Source organism: Thamnophis sirtalis, unplaced genomic scaffold (genome assembly GCF_051295495.1).
Source record: "Thamnophis sirtalis isolate CommonGarterSnake01/CBP01778 unplaced genomic scaffold, rThaSir2_p1.2 scaffold_2, whole genome shotgun sequence".
Lineage (NCBI taxonomy): Eukaryota > Metazoa > Chordata > Lepidosauria > Squamata > Natricidae > Thamnophis > Thamnophis sirtalis.
The window spans coordinates 46,901,065-46,924,686 of NW_028261382.1; the positions used below are offsets into that span (position 1 = coordinate 46,901,065).

A 23,622-nucleotide genomic window follows, 5' to 3' on the forward strand; every position below is an offset into this window, starting at 1 on the left:
TCTTTTAAGATGGAAACAGCGGGGTCTATTTGTTTGCTTGCTTTATCTTTCTCCCCCCCCCTAGTTTCTTCGTATTGCAATATTTTAACAATAAATATTTATTGAGGCCAGTTTTTGGACCGTTTTCAGCCTCATTTCAGGCGATTAGGAGAGCCATGGAGGCCACTTGGAGGTTTATCTGTGTCCTTAGGGTCACTTGAGTGGTGCAAATGGTTTCTGCAGTCTGCAATTTTTTCCCCTCTGGAAATCCGTTACTACTCCCACCCCATTCCAAGGGTGTCCATCCCAAATTGTAGAGCTAAAAGTCTGTAGAGATTCTCCATCATCCAGGTCCTGAGTGTCCCAAAGGGGCTTTTTTCAGGAGGCAACTGGAGTTTCTTGTTTTCTCTTTTTGAAGAGGTTTTGCTTCTCATCCCAGAAGCTTCTTCGGCTCTGGCTGGATGGTGGGGAATGGAAGGATTTATCCTCCTTTCAGACAGCTGGTCATTTGCATCCTTTTTAGAGGGTCGTTGAGGCCACTTGGAGGTTTATTTGTGTCTTCTTTAAAGACATTTTGCTTCTCATCTAAGAAGCTTCTTAAACTCTGGCTGGATGGTGGGGAGTGGAAGGATTGATACACCTTGCAGACATCTGGTTATTTGCATCCTTTTAGAGGGTCATTGAGGCCACTTGGAGGTTTATAAGTGTCCTCAGGGTCACCTTAGTGATGCAAATGGGCGTGGAAGGACCCATTTATTTGAGGACACAAATAAACCTCCAAGTGGCATCAACGACCCTCTAAAAGGATGCAAATGACCAGCTGTCTGCAAGGAGGATCAATCCTTCCCTTCCCCACCATCCAGCCAGAGCTGAAGAAGCTTCTTGGATGAGAAGCAAAACATCTTCAAAGAAAAACCAGGAACTCCAGTTGCCTCTTGAAAAAAGCACCTTTGGGTATTACCAGTACTGATACTTTTAGTCCTCTTGAATCAGATATGGCTTTTAAATGTTCCATCTCCCCTCCTGGCTCTCCGTGACCCCTGAAACTAACACTAATGTTTTAAAAATCATTTTAGGTGTTGCTCGATTTGCTGACGGAGATTGCAGCCTGGGGTTACTTTTTTGAGTGACAATAGCCAAAATGTCGGCAACGCTAGACTTGGAAAAAGGATGCACGGTGGATGAACTGCTCCATGGATGCATTGAAGCCTTTGGTAAGGATGGCGGTTCTCAAATGATGTAATTGCAGGCAGGACGCAACTCTCTGCCTGCCTCTGTTGCAAACTCGCAAGCTGGTGTGAGTTTGCGACACGTGGCTCTCCGTCTTCCCTTCCCGGAGGCTGGATTGGAGACCATGAATGTTGCATTAGGGTCCCCGAGGCTGAAGATGAATGAAAGTAAACCAATCCACGGATAGCAGTTTATTGAGCATCCAGAATCAACAGAAGAATCAACAGCAACTTTTTAGAGCATTCCATGGATAGCAGAATCAACAGCAACTTTATTAATCACCAGACATCATTTTTAAAGCTTCTTAGTTTTGTAGTCCTCACCTACTTTACGTGTTATTCCATTATTGGTTAACAAGTCTCCAAGGCACAGTAATTGGTTAGTAATTACATCATTGGTGTTCGTGAGAATGTGCATGTTCTCACACGCTGAAAGAATCAAATGTTATACATTCAAATGAGTAAATGTTACAGGTTATACATTGTATCATCCCGTGTCCTTGTTCATGCCTGGGAACACACTGCAAGCAAAGAATTGCTGACAAGCAAGGAATTGCTGACAGTTTGCAATCATGTGTAACCACAGTTCTAAGAACCATCCAGATGATTTATTGTAATAACCCTACACATGAAGCGAGTCTACAAGAAGTCACCAAGTTCTGAGAAGTAGCTTTCATTTTATTGCAGAAAGTCTAAAAAGTCACCACGAAGGGATTCCAGCAACTGCTGTCTTTAAAACGTGGGCTCTGTTTATTATAACCATAATGCTTAAGAAAGGGTTGCCCAGTCAGTGGGATGCAAGTGGAGTTGGAGATTGTGGAACTCATGGCCACTTTAACAATGACCATAAGCGTGGACAGTAAGATTGGATTTATGCATTATTTTTTGATACTGTGTTATTTTATATTATTATGTTTATTATGTAATCTATTCCGCACCGTTCCATTATTCTATTCTATTCTATTCTATTTTATTCCTATTCCATTCCATTCTGAATCCTATTCTATTCCTATTCCTATTCCATTCCTATTCCATTCCTATTGCATTCCATTCTGAATCCTATTCTATTTCTATTCCTATTCCATTCCTATTGCATTCCATTCTGAATCCTATTCTATTCCTATTCCTATTCTATTCCTATTCCATTCCTATTCCATTCCTATTCCATTCCATTCTGAATCCTATTTTATTCCATTCTATTCCTATTCTATTCCTATTCCATTCCTATTCCATTCCATTCTGAATCCTATTCTATTCCTATTCCATTCCATTCCATTCTGAATCCTATTCTATTCCTATTCCTATTCCATTCCATTCCATTCTGAATCCTATTCTATTCCTACTTCCTATTCTATTCCCATTCTATTCCTATTCCATTTCTATTCCATTCTGAATCCTATTCTATTCCTATTCTCTTCCATTCCATTCTATTCCATTCCATTCTGAATCCTATTCCATTCCATTCTGAATCCTATTCTATTCCTATTCCATTCCATTCCATTCATTTTACATTCTGTTCTGTTCTAGAGGTAGTCCTCGATTTATGACTGCAATTGATCCCAAAATTTATGTTCCTAAGCAAGACAGTTAAGTGAATTTTGCCCCATTCTACAACCTTTCTTGCCACCGTTGTTTAGTGAATCACTGCAGTTGTTAAGCGGGTAACACAGTTGTTAAGTGAATGGAGATTTCCCCATGGACTTTACTGGGCAAGAGGCCGCAAAAGGAGATCACACGACCTTGGGACGATGCAACCGTTGTAAATATGAGTCAGTTGCCAAGTGTCTGGATTTTGATCAGGCGATGATGGGGCACTGCAATGGTAGCAAGTGAGAAATGACCACAAGTCCCTATTTTTTCAGTGCTGTGGCATCTTCTGACGGTCGGTAAAAGAATGGTTGTAAGCCGAGGACAACCTGCATGTTTGAAACCTTCTCAGAAGAAGGTTTAAACAAATGGGTGGAAGAGAGTGCAGGAGAGGCAGACAATGAGAAACTGTGTTTTAAATCTGATCTGGGCTTATGCTTCCCTCCTCCCCCCCCTTTTTTTTGCAGACAATGAGGGCAAGGTCCGAGACCCCCAGCTGGTCCGCATGTTTCTCATGATGCATCCGTGGTACATCCCATCTTCTGAGCTGGCTGCGAAACTGCGTCAAATATATCCTTCCGGTTTCCACTGTGACGGGGCCTGTTTCTTAAGTGAACTTAGCTTAGTTTCACCAACTGGGGGTCCGTGAGAAAGTTTTGGTGGTGCGCAGAAAAACGATTTGCATTTTTTATATTGCACTCAATCCAGGGGTCCTCAAACTGCGGCCCCTGGGACGGATACGTGCAATGAACGCTTGTGTTGCTTCAGAGAGTCTCCCTCTTCGGGGTCTTTTTGGGTGGGTCGAAGGGGGGAAGAAATCCCAACCTGGGGTCTGCTTCAGCCTCCTGGTGGGGGGCTTTGGAGGAAGGCTGGAGGGAAGCGCCGCTGGTGGCGAAGAGCCAGAGGGCCTCGTTCCAGTGGGACTGTATCACGGCCTGGAACTGGCTGACCATCTCAGTTCAGTTCAGTTTATTAAACTTGTATGCTGCCCTATTCCCAAAGGGATTCAGGGCGGCTAACAAACCGATAGGGAAAGGGGGCAATACAAAGAAAACAAGCAAGACAACAACAAAATACAAAAAACAGATTAAAAAACTCCTCAACAGCCACAACAAATTCGAGTGGGGCTGGGAACTCATCAGCCCCAGGCCTGCCGGAACAGCCAGGTGATGGAATCCGGAGGAGGCCTAATTTGTGGGATCTAATTGGTCGAAGGGAGGTAATTGGCAGGAGACGGTCTCTCAAGTACCCAGGTCCAATACTATGTAGGGCTTTAAAAGTAACGACTAGCACCTTGAAGCGCATCCGGAGTCCAATAGGCAGCCAGTGCAGCTCGCGGAGGATAGGTGTAACGTGGGTGTAGCGAGGTGCACCCACAATCGCTTGCGCGGCTGCATTCTGGACTAGCTGAAGTCTCCGAATGCTCTTCAAGGGCTGCCCCATGTAGAGCACATCTCAGCCAGCTAAGCCTCCAGGCGTCGGGACCTGGCCTTGCACTCCCGCAGGTCTCCCCTCTGCTTGGAAAGCCTATGCTGGTAGTCCTCAATGAGGTGGTGGTTAAGTCGCTTTTTCACTGCTGTTGTAACTTTGAACAGTCACAAATTAATGGTTGTAAGTGAAGGGTGATGAACTAGTCTACATCCTATTGCTTTGCAGCTATCCCTTGTTTTTGCAACAGTCAAACGGCTATGATTTAAAAAAAATATGATGTGTGTATTCCAATTTAAATTTAAATGATGATTATGATTTTAAAAAAGATATCTGTTTTTCACTGACCGTAGCAGAATGAACTCTCCCGCTCTTTAGCAAAAAAAAAAAAAAATATTGATTTTTTTCTAACGTTGGTCTATTAAATCCCAAAGCTGTGAGCTAGCGATATTACAGTAGTATAATTTGCTGTATGAATTAAATGGAAAGAGAGATCAGCATTCTCAAACAGGGTAGCGTGAACATCTCTGGAATACTAAAGCTGTACTCCCGGATCAGACACTGTCCGGTTTAATTTATTATTTAAACTTTTTAAATGTATTTTACGCCTCCCCTGCAAGGTGACAAGACTTACGATGCCTGAGCAATGCACAGAGGTTGTGTTCGCACAAGTGATTGGATTAAGCGAATAGAGTTGGGCGGCTCGTGACTGTTGCGTTGTGACACCCCAGCCATTTTCTGCACGTTGTGCAATTTCCTTTGAACGGCACAGCTGATTCGATTGGGCAGTGGTTGAGAATAACAGAATGACAGAGTTGAGAGGGACCTTGGAGGTTGCAATATTTGAGGGGCTGCCCCAGAGAGGAGGAAGGGGGTCCAGCTATTTTCCAAGGCACCTTTGAAGGCCAGAGAAGGAAGAATGGATGGAAACTGACCAAGGAGAGATTCAACCTGGAAATAAGGAGGGATTTCCGGACAGGGAGAACAATCAACCCATGGAACAGAAGTTGCCTTCGGGGGCTTCATCACTGGAAGCTTTCAAGAAGAGATTGGCACCTTTCAGAAACAGTGTGGAGTCTCCTGTTTGGGTGAGGGATTGGAGTAGATGACCTACAAGATCCCTTCCAACTCTGTTAATCTGTAATCTGTAACCCAGGTCTTCTAGTCCAACCCCCTGCTTGAGCTGAAGATGCTTGTATTTTGTGGAACATGGTTTGGGGAAGTGGTGAAATTCTTTTTTTTTTTTTTTTTACTACCAGTCCTGTGGGCTTGGCTTGGTGGGCATGGCAGGGGAAGGATACTGCAAAATCCCCATTCCCTCCCCACTCCAGGGGAAGGATACTGCAAACTTCTCTTTTCCTCCCCACTCCAGGGGAAGGATACTGCAAAATCCCCATTCCCTCCCCACTCCAGGGGAAGGATACTGCAAAATCCCCATTCTCTCCCCACTCCAGGGGAAGGATACTGCAAAATCCCCATTCCCTTCCGACTCTGGGGCCAGCCAGAGGTGGTATTTGCCGGTTCTCCAACTACTCAAAATTCCCACTACCGCTCTCCAGAACCTGTCGGAACTTGCTGAATTTTACCCATGGTTTGGGGCCTGAATGCATGAATGAAAATAAATCCAAATACAGGTAGTCCTCGTATTACGGCCACAATTGAGTCCAACATTTCTGCTGCGAAGTGAGACATTTGCTAAGTGAGTTTTGCTCCCGTTTTACAACCTTTCTTGCCACAGTTAAGTGACTCGTCGCAGTTGTTAAGTTAGTAAGACAGTTGTTAACTGAATTTAGCTTATTTCTTTTTCCCCCCCGCTTGTCAGAAGGTCACAAAAGGGATCATAACTGTTATAAACATGAGTCAGTTGCCAGTCATCTGAATTTTGACCGTGATCTTGTAAGTGTGAGTCCCCTTTTCCGGTCACATTGTTAACTTCAAATACTAAATAAACTGTTGTAACTTGAGGACTATCTGCATATGTAAGTGATGCAGAGAACCATATATTGCCTATTACCTCTTTTATTTGCTCCTTAATTCTGCCCTGAACTTATCAAGAGTCTCGCGGATCAGAAAACAGCTCCTTGCCAGTTAAGACTTGCCATCTAGTCAGGTGAGTGGCTGGGAAAGTTGGAAGGTGGTTGTGGTGAGAAGCAGGATGGAGACAATCATAAAGTTAGCTATGTGTGCACCTTGGATGGAGTCCTGGTTTTTTTTGGGGGGGGGGCTGCTGATCCATTCATTTGTCCCAAGGTTGCTCCCAAGGGGCCCAGTTTAACTTCTAATCTAGAACAAGGGTCTCCAAACTGGGCAACTTTAAGACTTGTGGACTTCTGCTCTCAGCATAGCTCGCTGGGGAATTCTGGGAGTGGAAGTCGACAAGCCTTAAAGTTTGGAGACTCCTATTCTAGGGTGTTGGGTTTCCCCATAATGGAAAGAGACCCCTTTTTATAGCAATAGCAATAGCAGTTAGACTTATATAATGCTTCATAGGGCTTTCAGCCCTCTCTAAGCGGTTTACAGAGTCAGCATATCGCCCCCAACAATCCGGGTCCTCATTTTACCCACCTCGGAAGGATGGAAGGCTGAGTCAACCCTGAGCTGGTGAGATTTGAACAGCCGAACTGCTGAAGTAGCCTGCAGTGCTGCATTTAACCACTACGCCACCTCGGCTCTTTCCTGACAGTGAGAGCAATCAACCAGAGGAATGGCTTGCCTCCAGAAGTTGTGGGTTCTCCACAACTTCTAGAGTTGGGGATATTGGATAGCCACTTCTCTGGAATGGTATATACGGTCTCTTGCTCCAGCAAGAGGTTGGACTAGAAGACTTCCAAGATCCCTTCCAATTCTATTATTCTAATCCTGGAGGGCCCTGGGTGCCATATCGGGCTTTGTACATCAATGAATGTAGGTTTGGAAAATTCTCCAGCAAGACAGAATTTGGCCAGCGCCTGAGATGTTTGAGAGAAGACAATCCAACTCATCTGAAGATCCAGGATGCATTTTTTTTGGGTGGGGAGAGAAAATCATTTTCCTAGAAAGTCCTCACTTTGTGGGGGGATATTAAGTCTTCCCTATTCGTCCTGACAGGTACTGGGTCTCAGCCTTCCCTGCAGAGTTTGACCTCAACCCAGAACTGGCCGAGCAGATCAAGGAGTTGAAGGAACTTCTTGGACGGGAAGGGAGCCGACGACACAGCAACCTGATCGATATCGAGAGCGTGTAGGTAAACGGCAGGACCGGAATTGTGCGTCTCCTTCTGATCCTCCCGCAACACTTCCAGTTTGTTTAGGACAACTTCTGGCCTTGCCAGCAGCCAGCAGAGCTGGCAACAGAGTCGGACAGGGAGGAGGTTGGGGAGGAGCATGGGCCAGTCCTAGAGGTTGGGGAAGGCTCGGACGAGGGCTCTGCGTCGGAGACAGAGATGGGGCCGAGGCCGTCTGGCAGTGATCAGGTGCCTACGGAGCTAGACAGCAGTGAGGCAGAGGAACAGCTGGAGCCTGTTCCCAGTGTGCGCATGCGCAGAGCTGCCATAAGAAAAGAACAGCTCAGAAATCAGGGTCGACTTGGGAACAAAGTCACAGATGAACGGTGAATGGCCCCTCCCGTAGGAGATAAAAGAGGAGCGAAAGGGCTTTTGCAGGAAACAATTTGTTTGTTCGGTTGTTAGATTCACTTCAGGAGTGTGAAGATCTGCCCATAAATCTCAGAGACTCTGTGCCCAGAGTCTTTCCTTGCACAGCCCCTCCCTGAGAGAGAGAGAGAGGGAGAGAGAGGGAGAGAGAGAGAGAGAGAGAGAGAGAGAGAGAGCAGAGAAGAAGGGGAAGGTGGATATGTTGGGGGGACCCCATCCCAGTTGGAGAGTTGACGATTTAGGACATTGTACAAACTCAGGAAGTAGGTTAATTCTGTAAGTAACTTAAGCAGGTTGAGCAAAAACCTATTCAGTTGGCCTGGACTCTAGCAGATGTTAAGGTAAGGGATGCTTCAGGTAAGCTAATATGGCTGACATTCTTGGTTATTATTCTGGGTTTTTGTTTCCTTTTTGGGTTGTTGAATTCAGGGTGTTTTTGTCTTTTGGGCTTCCATCCATCCAGCCCGACGTACAAGTGGAAGAGACAAGTGACCCAACGTCACCCCGTGGCACAGAAGAAGCGCAAGATGTCACTGCTGTTTGACCACCTGGAGTCAGGAGAGCTGGCAGAACATCTCACCCACCTTGAGTACCGCTCCTTCAGCAAAATCCTGGTGAGTGGATGGGTGGGAGAGGAGGGCTTCAGCTCCCATCATCCCTAGCCAGGAAGGCTCTGACTGAGGCTCCCGGTCCCACCTTAAGAGGTCCAGTAGAGCAGTAGCCTTAGAAAATGCAGGTAGCCCTTTGACGTATGGCTACAGTTGAGTGAGTGTTGCCCCGTTTTATGACCTTTCTTGCCAAAGTTGTTATGAGAATCTTTGCAGTTGTTAATTCAGTCCAGGGATGGGATTCAAAAATTTCAGTAACAGATTCTCTGCCCAGTTGCTGGGTGGGCGTAGCCTACTCGGCCTCCTGCACTATGGCGTGTGTGTTTTTGCCCTCCCCAGGCTCCGGGAGGACGAAAACAGCTTCCCCCGGGCTCCAGAGGCCCACCGGACTTCCGGGAGGCCTGTTTTTTGCCCTCCCAGAGCCTCCGTGCGGGCCCTGGACTTACCTGGCATCCAAAACAGGCTGCGTGGAGACTCCTGGGAGGCGAGGGGTGGGCGAAGCCAGCCAGTCCTTTGCAAGTACCGGTTCAGCGAACCGGATGTAAAATTAACATCCGGTTCGCCCCGAACCGGTCCGAACTGGCTGAATCCCACCCCTGATTCAGTCACATGGTTGTGTCAAGTGAATCTGGCTTCCCCAGCAGCTTTGCTTGTCAGAAGGTCGCAAAAGGGGATCACATGAACCCCCCCTCCCCTCCGGGACAGTGCAACCATCATAAATATGAACTGGTTACCAAGCATCCGAATTTTGATGATTCATGGGGATGCTGCAACAACCGTAACTGTGAAAAACCTTACGGTTATTAGTCACTTTTTCTGTCCCGCTGTAACTTTGAGCGAGTACTAAATGACCTGTTGCAAGTCCAGGATTACGTGTACTTTTACTCAGTCTGCCTTTGGATTATGGATTTCCTGTCTGGATGCTCTCAGAGGGTCAGATTAGGTAATCTTATCTCTTCAGCCCTTACTCTTAACACTCGTACACCACAGGGTTGCATGTTGAGTCCCTTGCTCTATACTCTTTATGCGCATGACTGCGTTCCCACTAGTAGTACTATGACTAAATTTGCAGATGACACAACAGTGGTAGGACTCCTCTTCGGGGCGGGGGGGGGGATGAGTGGCGCAGTGGTTAGGGTGCAGTACTGCAGGCCACTTCAGCTGACTGTTATCTGCAGTTCAGCGGTTCAAATCTCAACCGGCTCAAGGTTGACTCAGCCTTCCATCCTTCCGAGGTGGGTGAAATGAGGGCCCAGACTGTGGGGGGCGATATGCTGACTCTGTAAACCGCTTAGAGAGGGCTGAAAGCCCTATGAAGCGGTATATAAGTCTAACTGCTATTGCTATGAGTCTGCTTATCGAGATGGAAAGTTTGCTTTCATGGTGTGGAGATCATAACTTGGTCCTTAACCCCAATAAGACCAAGGAGATTATAGTGGACTGTAGAAGGAATAGATCAGACACCCAGCCCTTGCTTATCAATGGAGACCGAGAGGAGCAAGTGGCCAGTTTTAAGTTTCTGGGTATCGTCATAAAAGGGGACCTGACCTGGGGTAACTCACATTGCAGCACTGGTCAAAAGGGCCCAGCAGGGATGATATTATCTGAGACTTCTCAGAAAACAACAACTGAATGGAAAACTTCTGGTGACCTTCTACCGCTGCACCATAGAGAGTGTTTTAACTAACTGCCCCTGTGTCTGGTTTGCCAATTGCACAGGGGCAGATAGGAGGCGCTCCAGAGGGTCGAAGTCATTGCCCAGAGGATCATGGGTTTCCCCCTCCCCTCTTTGGAAGAGCTCTATAGCTCCCGCTGCCTTCAGAGAGTTCAAAACATCCTTAAAGATCCATCTCATCCTGGGCAACCTTTTAAAAAAAACACTATTACCATCTGGGCCTCGGTACAGGATAATAAAAACAAAGAGAAATGGGCTGAAAAACAGCTTTAATCCCAGGGCAGTAACTATATTGAATTCTATGGTATAGTGCAATATTAATGCAATATCAGGGGTTTTCCATTTCAATCGTATAGAACCTGAACAATGTGTGTTTGTGTTTTATTTTTATAATTATAAATGCACACCGAAGGTGACATTTAATCTCGTCGTAACGATGTGCAATAAAGTAAAACTAAACTACTTGCCACTCTGAGAACAGCACAAACCTTGGGGACATCTCCAGAACCTCTCCTTCCTCCAATTGTGACCCCCCCCTCCGCCCTCCCACCGCTTTTCATGAGCCATGAAAGCCCTCTCCCCTGTTTTAGAGCCGAGGTGGCGCAGTGGTTAAATGCAGCACTGCAGGCTACTTCAGCTGACTGCAGTTCTGTAGTTCGGCTGTTCAAATCCCACCGGCTCAGGGTTGACTCAGCTTTCCATCCTTCCGAGGTGGGTAAAATGAGGACCCGGATTGTTGTTGGGCGCAATATGCTGACTCTGTAAACCGCTTAGAGAGGGCTGACAGCCCTATGAAGCGGTATATAAGTCTAACTGCTATTGCTATTGCTATTGCTATTGCTATTGCTATTGCTATTGCTATTGCTATTGCTATCTATCTATCTATCTATCTATCTATCTATCTATCTATCTATCTATCTGTTATCTCTATTGTCTCTATCACTCATCTATCTTTATCTCTGTATTTATCTATCTATCTATCTATCTATCTATCTATCTATCTATCTATCTATCTATCATCTATCTATAACTTATCTCTATCTCTCGTCTCTATCACTCATCTGTCTCTAACTCTGTCTATCTATCTATCTATCTATCTATCTATCTATCTATCTATCTATCTATCTATCTATCTATCTATCTACCAAGGTGGCGCAGTGGTTAAATGCAGCACTGCAGGCTACTTCAGCTGACTGCAGTTCTGCAGTTCGGCTGTTCAAATCTCACTGGCTCAGGGTTGACTCAGCCTTCCATCCTTCCGAGGTGGGTAAAATGAGGACCCGGATTGTTGTTGGGGGCGATGTGCTGACTCTGTAAACCGCTTAGAGAGGGCTGACAGCCCTATGAAGCGGTATATAAGTCTAACTGCTATTGCTATTGCTATTGCTATTGCTATTGCTATTGCTATTGCTATCTATCTATCTATCTATCTATCTATCTATCTATCTATCTATCTATCTATCTATCTATCTATCTATCTGTTATCTCTATTGTCTCTATCACTCATCTATCTTTATCTCTGTATTTATCTATCTATCTATCTATCTATCTATCTATCTATCTATCTATCTATCATCTATCTATCATCTATCTATAACTTATCTCTATCTCTCGTCTCTATCACTCATCTGTCTCTAACTCTGTCTGTCTGTCTGTCTATCTATCTATCTATCTATCTATCTATCTATCTATCTATCTATCTATCTATCTATCTACCAAGGTGGCGCAGTGGTTAAATGCAGCACTGCAGGCTACTTCAGCTGACTGCAGTTCAGCAGTTCGGCTGTTCAAATCTCACTGGCTCAGGGTTGACTCAGCCTTCCATCCTTCCGAGGTGGGTGAAATGAGGACCCGGATTGTTGTTGGGGGCGATATGCTGACTCTGTAAACCGCTTAGAGAGGGCTGAAAGCCCTATGAAGCGGTATATAAGTCTAACTGCTATTGCTATTGCTATTATCAGTTCCAGGATTATCACAGTTTTGTGATGCACGGGTGCACGGTGGACAACCCGGTCCTGGAGAGGTTCATCACTCTCTTCAACAGCGTCTCCCAGTGGATTCAGCTGATGGTGCTCAGCAAGCCCACCGCTCAGCAGCGGGCCCAAGTCATCACCCGTTTCGTCATGGTGGCCCAGGTGAGATTTCCAACACCATTGCAACGCGATTTCTGCCGCCGTCTTTCCCCCCTTTTTTTTGCACTGCAGGGAGTCAGTTGAGCCCAAGATTTCTGTTGCTTAACGAGGCGGCCGTTAAGTGAGTCGCAGCCGCTTTGATGACCTTCCTTGTCACAATGGTTAAGCGAATCATTGCAGTTATTAAGCAGATGAAACGGCCAGTTAAGTGAATCGCTTTCCCCACTGACAATTTACTTGTTGGAAGCCTTTTGGGGAGGTTGCAAATGGTGATCGCGTGACCCTGGGACACTGTAACGTAAACACATCCCAGGTTGCCAAGCACCTGAATTTTTATCATGTGGTCGTGGGGATGCTGCAGAGGTGGCGCAGTGGTTAGAGTGCTGTACTGCAGCCAATTCAGCTGACTGTTATCTGCAGTTCGGCTGTTCAAATCTCACTGGCTCAGGGTTGACTCAGCCTTCCATCCTTCTGAGGTGGGTGAAATGGGGACCCAGACTGTGGGGGCGATATGCTGACTCTGTAAACCGCTTAGAGAGGGCTGAAAGCCCTATGAAGCGGTATATAAGTCTAACTGCTATTGCTATTGCTATCCTAAGGGAGAAGATCGGTCCTAAGTCACTTTTTCCAGTGAGGAACTCTGGGAATTGAAGTCCATGCATCTATCTGAAAGTTGCCGAGAAACATTATTCTCTGCTCTTAAGTTGTATTCCAGCCACCCCCAGACTTATATTCAATCAATCAATCAGATTAGAGCTGGAGGGGACCGTGGTGGTCTTCTAGTCCCAGCCCCCTGCTCAAGCAGGAGACCCTGTACTATTTCAGGGCAGTGACTGGCCAGTCTCTTCTTAAAAACCTCCAGTGATGGAGCATCCACAACTTCTGGAGGCAAGCTGTTCCACCGGCTAGTTGTTCTCACTGTTAGGAAGTTTCCCCTTGACTCCCAAGTTACTTCTCTCCTGGATGAGTTTCCATCCATTGTTTCTTGTCCTGCCTTCAGGTGCTTTGAAAAATAAGTTGACCCCCCTCCTCTTTGGGGCAGCCCCTCAAATACTGGAATGCTGCTATCATGTCACCCATACTCCTTATTTTGTCTAGATTAGCAAAATCCAAATCCTGCAACTGTTCTTCATATATACAATACAATAGAAGAGTTGGAAGGGACCTTGGAGGTCTTCTAGTCCAACCCCCTGCCTAGGTAGGAAACCCTATACCGTTTCAGACAAATGGCTATCCAGCATCTTCTTAAAGACTTCCAGTGTTGGGGCATTCACAGCTTCTGGAGGCAATTTCTGTTCCACCGATTCATTGTTCTAACTGTCAGGAAATTTCTCCTCAGTTCTAAGGTTGCTTCTCTCCTTGATTAGTTTCCACCCATTGCTTCTTTTTCTACTCTCAGGTGCTTTGGAGAATAGCTTGACTCCCTCTTCTTTGGGGCAGCCCCTGAGATATTGGAAGACTGCTATCATGTCTCCCCTGGTCCTTCTTTTCATTGAACTGGACATCCCCAGTTCCTGCAACCGTTCTTCATATGTTTTAGCCTCCAGTTCCCTAATCCTCTTGGTTGCTCTTCTCTGCACTTTTTCCAAAATCTTAACATCTTTTTTGTAATGTGGTGACCAAAACTGGATGAATATCCCAGGTGTGGCCTTACTAAGGATTTATAAAGCAAGCCCCCTGCTCAAGCAGGAGACCCTCTACCATTTCAGACAAGTGAATTTCCAGGCTCTTCTTAAAAACCTCCAGTGATAAGGCACCCACAACTTCTGAAGGCAAGCTGCTCCACTGGTTCAGGATGCCTCTTGGATCGCAAGCCCAGAATTCCTCTCTCGGACTGGGTTGGCTGGGAATGATGGGGCTGGTAGTCCAGCTTGTTTGGAAGGTGAATACAAAAATGAGCAAACAACATCTTTTTGAACAATGTTTCCTGCCTCATCTGTGGGCCCTTTTTAACAGAAGGTCCTGACTTGAGCCAGAGACTGGTTGGGTTCACACAATACTCTTGATCAGGCTGAAATAAGTTTGGGTGTGTAGCATGATCCTCCTTCCATGATCTTAGCATGTTGTAGGAAGCCGGCTCCCGGAGCTGCAACCTGGGTCCTTTCTTAGTAAGACCACACCTAGAGTACTGCATTCAGTTTTTGTCACCCCACTATATAAAAGAGGTTGAGACTCTAGAAAGAGTGCAGAGAAGAGCAACAAGGATGATGAGGGGACTGGAAGTTCAAACATACAATGAACGGTTGCAGGAACTGGGCCTGGTTAGTCTAAGAAAGAGAAGGACCAGGGGAGACAGGAGAGCATCTTCCAATATTTGAGGGGCTGCCCCAGAGAGGAGGAAGGGGGTCAAGCTATTCTCCAAAGCACCTTTGAAGGCCAGACAAGGAACAATAGGTGGAAACTGACCAAGGAGAGATTCAACCTGGAAATAAGGAGGAATTTCCTGAGAGGGAGAACAATCAACCCATGGAAGAGAAGTTGCCTTCGGAAGTTGTGGGAGCTTCATCCCAGGAGGCTTTCAAGAAGAGACTGTACTGCCGTCTGTCGGAAATGGTGTAGTGTCTCCTGCTTGGACAGGGGGTTGGACTAGATGACCTACAAGGTCCCTCCCAACTCTGATAATCTGTATCTGTATCCTTAGAGTTCTTGATTTTAAAAAAAATGGATTAGCAGCAGGTTTTTGGCAGGGGTAAAGAAATTTTCCTGTCATTTGAGATGGCACCAGTTGGAATATAAATAGTAGAAACCAATAAATACCAAATCACTAAATTAAGTGACCAGGAACAAGTGCCCAGATTTCATATTTTGGGCTGTGCTCCTCTAGCTCTTTTAAAACAGAAAGGGTGGGGTGGGGGGCATTTATTTTTAGCTGGGGACTTTGTGTTATTGTTGTCGTTATTATTATTTTTACTAGGTTCTCAAGACCTGCAGTTGCCAAGTCAATTTCAAGGCAGCTGAAAGGAATAATTTTAACATTAATAATTTTAAGGAAATTATTAGTTTTAAAGGAATAATTAGTTAACTTGACCGAAGCTTAAAACACATCATCTTCTACACACACACACACACACACACACACACACACACACACAGGCACAAACACAAACACAAACACACACAGACAGAAGATCTGCTGCTACAGCCTCTTCATGTTTTGCTATCAACATTTGGCACAGTAGTTTGCTGCAAAAATAGGCTGGGGACCATAAATGGTTTGTGGTGTGTTTGTGTGTGTGTGTTTTGATGATTATGGGTTGCTCACCCTGCTTCTGAACCTAGCAGGATCTGTTGTTGCAAGCTTGCAAGCCCTTCTTTCATTTTTTTTCCTGGCAAACAAACATAAATTAAAGTATTTGCTTTCCAAGTTTGTTATAATTTTAGCAGTGACGTCTCCACTTCGGCTTCTCTCTTTTCTAATCCCCAAATGGCTCTCACTCTTTCTGGCCAAGTGTTTTTCAACCTTAACCACTTTAAGACCGGTATGCTGGCTGGGGAATACTGAGAATTAAAGACCAGATATTTTAGTACTGCTAAAAGCTTGAGAAAAACTGCATTAAGTTGTCTATTCTTGTAAGATCAGGAAAAAGGGTGGCATACAAGGGGCTGTGTGAATGTGTGTGTGTGGGTGGGTGGATGGATGGATGGATGGATGGATGGATGGATGGATGGATGGATGGATAGACAGACAAACAGACAGACAGACAGACAGACAGACAAACAGACAGATAGACAGACATGATAGACAGACAGACAGACAGACAAAGATAGATAAATACATGGAAAAATAATGATAGAGAGAGATAGGATAGATAGATAGATAGATAGATAGATAGATAGATAGATAGATAGATAGATAGGCAGGCAGGCAGGCAGGCAGGCAGGCAGGCAGGCAGGCAGGCAGGCAGGCAGGCAGGCAGACAGACAGACAGACAGATATGGATGGATGATTAGATGGATGGATGGATGAATACATGGATGGGTGGGTGGGTGGATAGACAGACAAACAGACAGATAGACAGACATGATAGATAGATGATAGATAGATAGATAGATAGATAGATAGATAGATAGATAGGTAGGTAGGTAGGTAGATAGATAGATAGATAGATATGGATGGATGATTAGATAGATGGGTGGTTGGGTGGGTAGACAGATAGACATGATAAATGATAGATAGATAGATAGATAGATAGATAGATAGACAGACAGACAGACAGACAGACAGACAGACAGACAGACAGACACACAATAGATGAATGGATGGATTGATAGACAGGCAGACAGACATGATAGATAGATGATAGGTAGGCAGGCAGGCAGGCAGACATGATGGATGGATGGAAAGATAGGCAGCAAATAGAGAGATAGAGAGATGATAGATAAATGGTAGATATATAATAGGATAGGTAGATGCTACATGATGCTACATACATAAATAGTAGATAAATAATGGAGGGATCGGGGATGGATGGAGAGATGGAGAGCTCTTTCTGACCCAGAGTTTCTCGTTCTTAACCACTTTTAAGACTTGTGGACATCAACTCTCCTCGGAGTTGAAGTCCACTGCTCTTAAAGTAGCCATGGTTGAGAAACACTGCAGATTTGGTCCTTAGTTTAGGGTTATTTCGACTACCCAGAATAACTCAGAACTAGTTCAACAGTGCTGCAAGTTGCATTATTTTCTAAAAAGCTCCTTGGCCCCTCAGTAAGATTCAGTGGTGCATTAAAAAAACCAAAACCCCAGAATATTTGGTTTGTCTCTATGCTAAATGGTGTAAAGTTTGCAACATCCATTTTTGCCAAAATGATTTTCTTTGAACAGCAAGAGAGACGGGAAGCTAATAAACATCGATTCTATGATTGTAGATTTTTTAAAAAGAGAACACAGTAGAGGTAGTCCTCAACTTACAACCATTTTTTCAGTGACCGTTCAAAGTTGCAACAGCTGTTGCAACATTCTCCGTCACCTAATCAAAATTCACACGCATGGAAACTGGCAAGTATTTAAGACGGTTGAGGTGTCCCGGGGTCATTTGATCCCTTTTGCGACCTTCTTCTGACATTCCGACAATGGGGAAGCCAGATTCACTTAACAACTGTGTTGTTAACTTAACATCTGCAGTGATTCACCTAACGACAGTGGCAAGAAAGGTCGTAAAATGGGAGCAAAACTCACTTAAGAACTGTGTCACTCAGCAACATAAATGGTTGGGCTCAATTGTGGTTGTAAGTCAAGGACCACCTGTATTTCCTATAGGGAATTTTGCTCTAGGGTGCACACCAGAACAACTAGGCACAAGGACAGTTTTTCCCAAAATGCCATCCCTCTGCTAAACCATAATCCCCACAACACTGTCAATAATTTACTAAGTCTGTATTCCTAGTCTTCTTCTCTTCCTTGTTAGTACCTCTCTCTTCCCATTTATGACTAGGAGCCGAGGTGGCACAGTGGTTAGGGTGCAGCACTGCAGGCCACTTCAGCTGACTGCTATCTGCAGTTCAGCGGTTCTAATCTCACCGGCTCAAGGTTGACTCAGCCTTCCATCCTTCCGAGATGGGTAAAATGAGGACCCAGATTGTTGTTGGGGGCGATATGCTGACTCTGTAAACCGCTTAGAGAGGGCTGAAAGAATCTTATGATTCTTGATGAATGTATTTTATTTTTCTTTATGTACATACACTGAGAGCTATTCTATTCTATTCTATTTTCTCCATTCCTATTCTATTCTCTATTCTATTCTATTCTATTCTATTCTGAATTCTATTCTATCCCTATCCTATTCTATTCTGTATGCACTGAAGACAAATTCCTTGTGTGTCCAATCACACTTGGCCAATAAAAAATTCTATTCTATTCTATTCTATTCCATTCTATTCTAATTCTATTCTTTTCTAATTCTATTCTAATTCTATTCTATTCTTTTCTAATTCTATTCTATTCCTTCATTCCTCTATTCTATTCTGTTCTGTTCCAATTCAATTCCAATTCCAATTCCAATTCTACTCTACTCTACTCTACTCTACTCTTCCAAGAGCTCAGCTCAGGGTAGCAGTTAACTGACCACGGCTGACCTCCTAAACCCAGAGCAGGAGCCGAGTGGAAGGGAGACCACAGTGAAGGCTGAAGGAAGGTGTGGGGTATGATAGACTGCCACCAATTGCATCATTTTCCCCTGTCGTTCCCCCCCCTAAAATCTCTTGCCCCCTTCTTCCCCCCTCTGCAGAGGCTTCTCCATCTGCAAAATTTCAACACCCTGATGGCCGTGATCGGCGGGCTGGGCCACAGTTCCATCTCTCGCCTAAAGGAGACACACAGCTTTGTGAGTCCAGAGACGACAAAGGTAAAGGAACAGATGTGTGTCTAGGGGGAGGGGGAGAACCAGATGCTGGGACCCAACAAGGGGGAACCTAGGCCAGAAGGCTGAATGTTGCCTGGTGTCAGAAGGGGTGACCCGTCTTGCCAGGGGTGGGTTCTCACGAAACGTTCTGTTCTGACCGAGGCTTCCCAAGAGCCTGAAGCAAACTCCTTGTTGTCCCGACAAAAAACCTTTTTATTAATTGATTGTGAATTCTGCTCATTCACATCCAGCAAAGTCTTTCAAGGGGGGATTTACAGTCACAGACCTTATCTGGCTTGGAGAGCTGCCAGGCCGATCTCTGCAGAACTTGGCCGGGAGTTTCAGAGAGTCACAAACAAATTAAGTGAACTAATGGTCTTCTGCAACATCCACTCCCCTTTCGTTCCTCTTTTATTTCCCCTGGGAGGGGCCATTCACCATCCACCTGTGGCCTTCCTCCAAGTTGACCCCTGTTCTTTAGCTGTTCCCTTCTCCTGGCAGTTCTGCGCATGCATACATCAGGAACAGGCTCCAGCTGTTCTTCTGCCTCACTGATGCCTGACTCTGAAGGCAGCTGATATGGCCTGGCCCTCTCTCTGCCTCCAACATAGAGCCCTCATCAGAGCCTTCCCCAGACTCCAGGACTGGCCCATGTTCCTCCCCAACTTCCTCCCTGTCCGACTCTGCTACCAGCTCTGCTGGCCGCTAGCAGGCCACAACAGTGGGTTACCTGCCAGACTGTGTGAGAGCTGGACTAGATGACCTCAAGGGTCATTTCCAATTTAGCTCTGATACAGCAATGAATGCCGGCCAAGAGGAATAATTGGATCATTTGGGCAGTGGGCTCCTTACAGAACCATGTCAGCTCCCAAATATTAAAATAAAGAGCAATCCAGTTAAAAAAAGCAATTTAAAAACCGATATATAAAGACAGAGTACTATCCACCACTGGTTTGAAAGAAATCGCAGAGGAAGAAAAGAAGCAACTGTTTGTAAAGATGGCGGCTACTTGTTTTATCCTTTCTGTCAGGAGAATAATTCATTAGTGAGCTTTAAGGAGGTCTAGTAACTTGATTCTATTTGTGGGATTCCTATTTGTTATCTATATATATATAAAAGCCAAATACCACTCACTCATCATGAAATCTCCAGAACTGTAAAACCTAGAAACATGAAATTCAACATGTATGTTCCTTTTGGCTTCTAGGTGCTAGCTAAGGAAGGATTTTTTTCAAAATGACCACCAGAGCATTAATATTTCTTATACAGTAATTAACACGTTCTGATGCTAAGGAGTTCTACTCCCCCTCCCCACCTGAAAAGAGCTCTGTTCCAACAGCCAGTTGCCTGACATTCCGTTACCTCAGTTCAAACTACCAGACGTTCCATTCCTTCACTCAGGAGCATCTGGGGCTCCTTACAGTACCTCACCAAAATGTCTACGCCTTCAACCTATGGAACTGCTTCCGGATTCAAGGTGGCAGGAGTGATATTCCCTTATATGTTTCAATCACCGACCATCACTGAGCCAACGGATTGAACCGGAGTGAACCAGATTTCTCCTGCATTGCCTGATCACACTGTTTCATAGCAAAGCTAGTAATTAATATAACAAAGGAGGGATGGGGGGAAAAAAAAGGACCTGCTGTGGTGTTTTTTGCCTTGTTTCTTCACCAGTTTTCAATCCAAGTGACTAGTCCTCAGAGGCAATGCCCTCCTTAAAGCTTCATTCGCAGAGACCAGCTTCCCCCTTGCTTGATTTCAGGTCTGGGAGTCGCTGCTGGAGTTGCTCTCCTCGGCCGGGAACTACAGCCGCTACCGGAGGTGTTTTGCGGAGTGTGTGGGGTTCAAGTTCCCCATCTTAGGAGTCCACCTCAAGGACCTGGTGGCTGTCCATGTGGCCCTTCCCGACTGCCTGGACCGGACGCACTCCCGCCTGAATGGCAATAAAATGCAGCAGCTGTTTAGCATCCTCAGCGACCTGGCCATGGTACAAAGCATCCGTCCTCCGTTTGAAGCGAACCCCGACCTCCTCAACCTGCTCATGGTAAGATCCTCCAGCTTAGACCCTCCGGGAGCTCCTTGGGACACACTGGCTCAGCAGCTAAGAAGCTGAGCTTGTCGATCAGAAAGATCGGCAGTTTGAATCCCTAGTGCCGCGTAATGGAGTGAGCTCCCGTTACTTGTCCCAGCTTCTGCCAACCTAGCAGTTCGAAATCACGTAAAAATGCAAGTAGGAAAATAGGAACCACCTTAGGTGGGAAGGGAATAGTGCTCCGGGCGCCTTCGGCGTTGAGTCATGCCGGCCACATGACCACGGAGATGTCTTCGGACAGCGCTGGCTCTTTGGCTTTGAAACAGAGATGAGCATCGCCCCCTAGAGTCCGGAAAGACTAACACATATGTGCGAGGGGAACCTGGATCTCCTCAGCATATATTCCTTTTGTACAGGTAGTCCTCGACTTACAACAGCTCATTTAGTGACTGTTCAAAGTTACAACGGCGCTGAAAAAAGTGACATGACCTTTTCTTGCACTTAAAACCATTGCAGCATTCCCATAGTCACCTGATCAAAATGCGATTGCTTCGCAACTGGCTCATATTTATGACGGTCGCAGTGTCCCAGAGGTCAGGTGATCCCCTTTTGTGACGTTCTGGCGAGCAAAGCTCAATGGGGAAGTCAGAATCGCTTAACAACCGTGTCGCTAACTTACTTATTGCAAGGATTCACTTAACACTTGTGACAAAGCTGCATTTTATTAATTTAACAGCTGCAGTGATTCACTTAACAACTTGTCAAGAAAGGGTGTAAAACGGGGCAAAACTCACTTAACAAATGTTTCAGCCATGGAAATTATTGGGCTCAATCGGGGTTATTAAGTTGAGGAACTACTTTTAAATATAATTTAAAAAATACTCACCATCTTAAATCGTATTTTATTCCAATTCCATTTTAAATTGTATTTTATTCCAATTCCGTTTTAAATTGTATTTTATCAAATTTCGTTTTAAATCGCTTATATCAAATTTTATTTAATAATTATTTTCTGGAACTTTGCACTTTTTTAAAAAAATTATTTTTAATTTTCAAAACAAACACAACACATAAAATCTTCCTTTCTTACATACTGTAGGAAAAAACTGCATTTTATTAATTTAACAGTTGCAGTGATTCACTTAACAACTTGTCAAGAAAGGGTGTATAACGGGGCAGAACTCACTTAACAAATGTTTCAGCCACTGAGATTTTTGGGCTCAATTGGGGTTATTAAGTTGAGTTATTAAGTTTTCAATATAATTTTAAAAAATACTCACTTTTGGAGAGAAGTGAATAGGAAGGGATCCGTTGATAGCTCCTTATTCTGTCTTCGGTGTGTTTCTCTGCTGGTTTCTGGAGATTTGATTGATCAACCAATTATCTTTCCTGTAGGTCTCCCTGGATCAATACCAAACAGAAGAAGAGATTTATCAACTCTCCTTGCAACGCGAACCCCGAAACAAGTCTACGGTACGTGCAGGTGTCTTGCAAACTAGGATGTGGGTCTTCAGATCAGTGGGGCAGGGGGTGCTGAGCCACACGCCAGCCCTGTGAGGTGGGGTGTGATTTCAGAGGAGTCCCAATGCAAAATGGAAGCTGAGCATCTCTGGATGGGGGAAATAGATGGAGGTCAAGATGGAGGGGGGTGTCACATCAATGTATTGTGGCCCGTCAGCAGATTCGGGCAGTGAGGAGGTTGGGGAGGAACCTGGGCCAGTCCCAGAGTCTGGGGAAGGCTCTGAGGAGGGCTCTGTGTCGGAGGCAGAGAGGGGGCCAAGGCCGTAGGCCAGTTATCAGTTGCCTTCCGAGTCAGACATCAGTGAGGCAGAAGAACAGTTGGAGCCTGGTCCCAGTGTGCGCATGCACAGAGCTGCCAGACAAAGAGAACAGCTAAAGAACAGGGGTCGACTTGGGAGTAAAGCCACAGATGGACGGTGAATGGCCCCTCCCAGAGGAAATAAAAGAGGAGCGAAAGGGGAGTGGAGTTTGCAGGAGACAATTAGTTCGCTTAATTGGTTCGTGACTCTCCGAGACTCCTTGCCAGGTTCTCTGGAGCCTATTCCCGGTGTGTGCATCAGGGGTGGGTTGGTACCAGTCCGCTTTGCATTAAATTAGTAACGCAGTCATTAAGTGAATCAGGGCTTCCTCCTTTCCTTTACCCATCAGAAAGTCACAAAAGGGGATTGTGTGATCCTGGAACACTGCAACCATCACAAATGTGAGCGAGTTGCCAAGCATCCAAATTTTGATCTCTTGGCCATGGAGTTAAACAGTCATAAATTGGAAACACAGTTGCCATATGTCATTTTTTGTTGTAATTTCGAATGGTCACTAAACTAATGGTTGAGTCGCTCCATGGCGCCTCTTTTCAATTCGGGCTGAGTGAATGCAAGCGTATTTTTCAAGTAGGCAACTATTTGAAGTTACAACTGCCAAAACATCTTAGGGAGAGATTTATGCGTGCGAGATTCCAACAGCTTGACTCAATGGTCAGATATGGGAGATTCCATTCTATACCCTACAATGAGTGTCTCTGTATTTGTGGAGCAGCAGAGGTAGAACACCTGGCTCACATCCTATTTGACTGGTCCTTGTATAAGGGATGAGAGACAAGTACCTTGGTCTATATACCAAACGAAGGACCCATTGGGATCCCCATATCAAAACAACTTACCTTCTGTGCGGCCAGAACCGAAAAAATAACATTTAACACACTACAGTACTTAAAACAAAAAGGTTCGGTGGAGATCTGCATGAAATTGCAGGGGTGACACTGAAATATAATGTTATCATGTTTTATCTTAAATTATTGTATTCTATTCCAATTTCATTTTGGACTATATTTTATCCCAATTCCATCTTAAATCGTATTTTATTCCAATTCCATTTTAAATTGCACTTTATTCCAATTCCATTCTAAATTGTATTTTATCAAGTTTCGTTTTAAATCGCTTATATCAAATTTTATTTAATGATT

General features: G+C 45.0%; 1 protein-coding gene across 2 annotated transcripts in view; it reads left to right on the forward strand.

Moving 5' to 3' along the window:
* The window catches only part of RASGRP2 (RAS guanyl releasing protein 2), a 69,576-nt gene that overhangs the window by 23,706 nt on the left and 22,248 nt on the right, over nucleotides 1-23,622 (forward strand). Inside the window, exons 2-10 of one of the 2 annotated variants that reach the window (XM_087705331.1) lie at nucleotides 1,056-1,193; nucleotides 3,263-3,365; nucleotides 6,271-6,333; nucleotides 7,311-7,442; nucleotides 8,318-8,468; nucleotides 12,099-12,272; nucleotides 18,494-18,610; nucleotides 20,373-20,654; nucleotides 22,038-22,115. In XM_087705331.1, the coding sequence (XP_087561457.1) occupies nucleotides 1,121-1,193; nucleotides 3,263-3,365; nucleotides 6,271-6,333; nucleotides 7,311-7,442; nucleotides 8,318-8,468; nucleotides 12,099-12,272; nucleotides 18,494-18,610; nucleotides 20,373-20,654; nucleotides 22,038-22,115 (1,173 nt within the window). In that variant the 5' untranslated portion in view covers nucleotides 1,056-1,120. Of the gene's footprint in view, nucleotides 1-1,055; nucleotides 1,194-3,262; nucleotides 3,366-6,270; nucleotides 6,334-7,310; nucleotides 7,447-8,317; nucleotides 8,469-12,098; nucleotides 12,273-18,493; nucleotides 18,611-20,372; nucleotides 20,655-22,037; nucleotides 22,116-23,622 lie in introns of those variants that run through there. The other variant, XM_087705332.1, reaches the window with a different exon arrangement.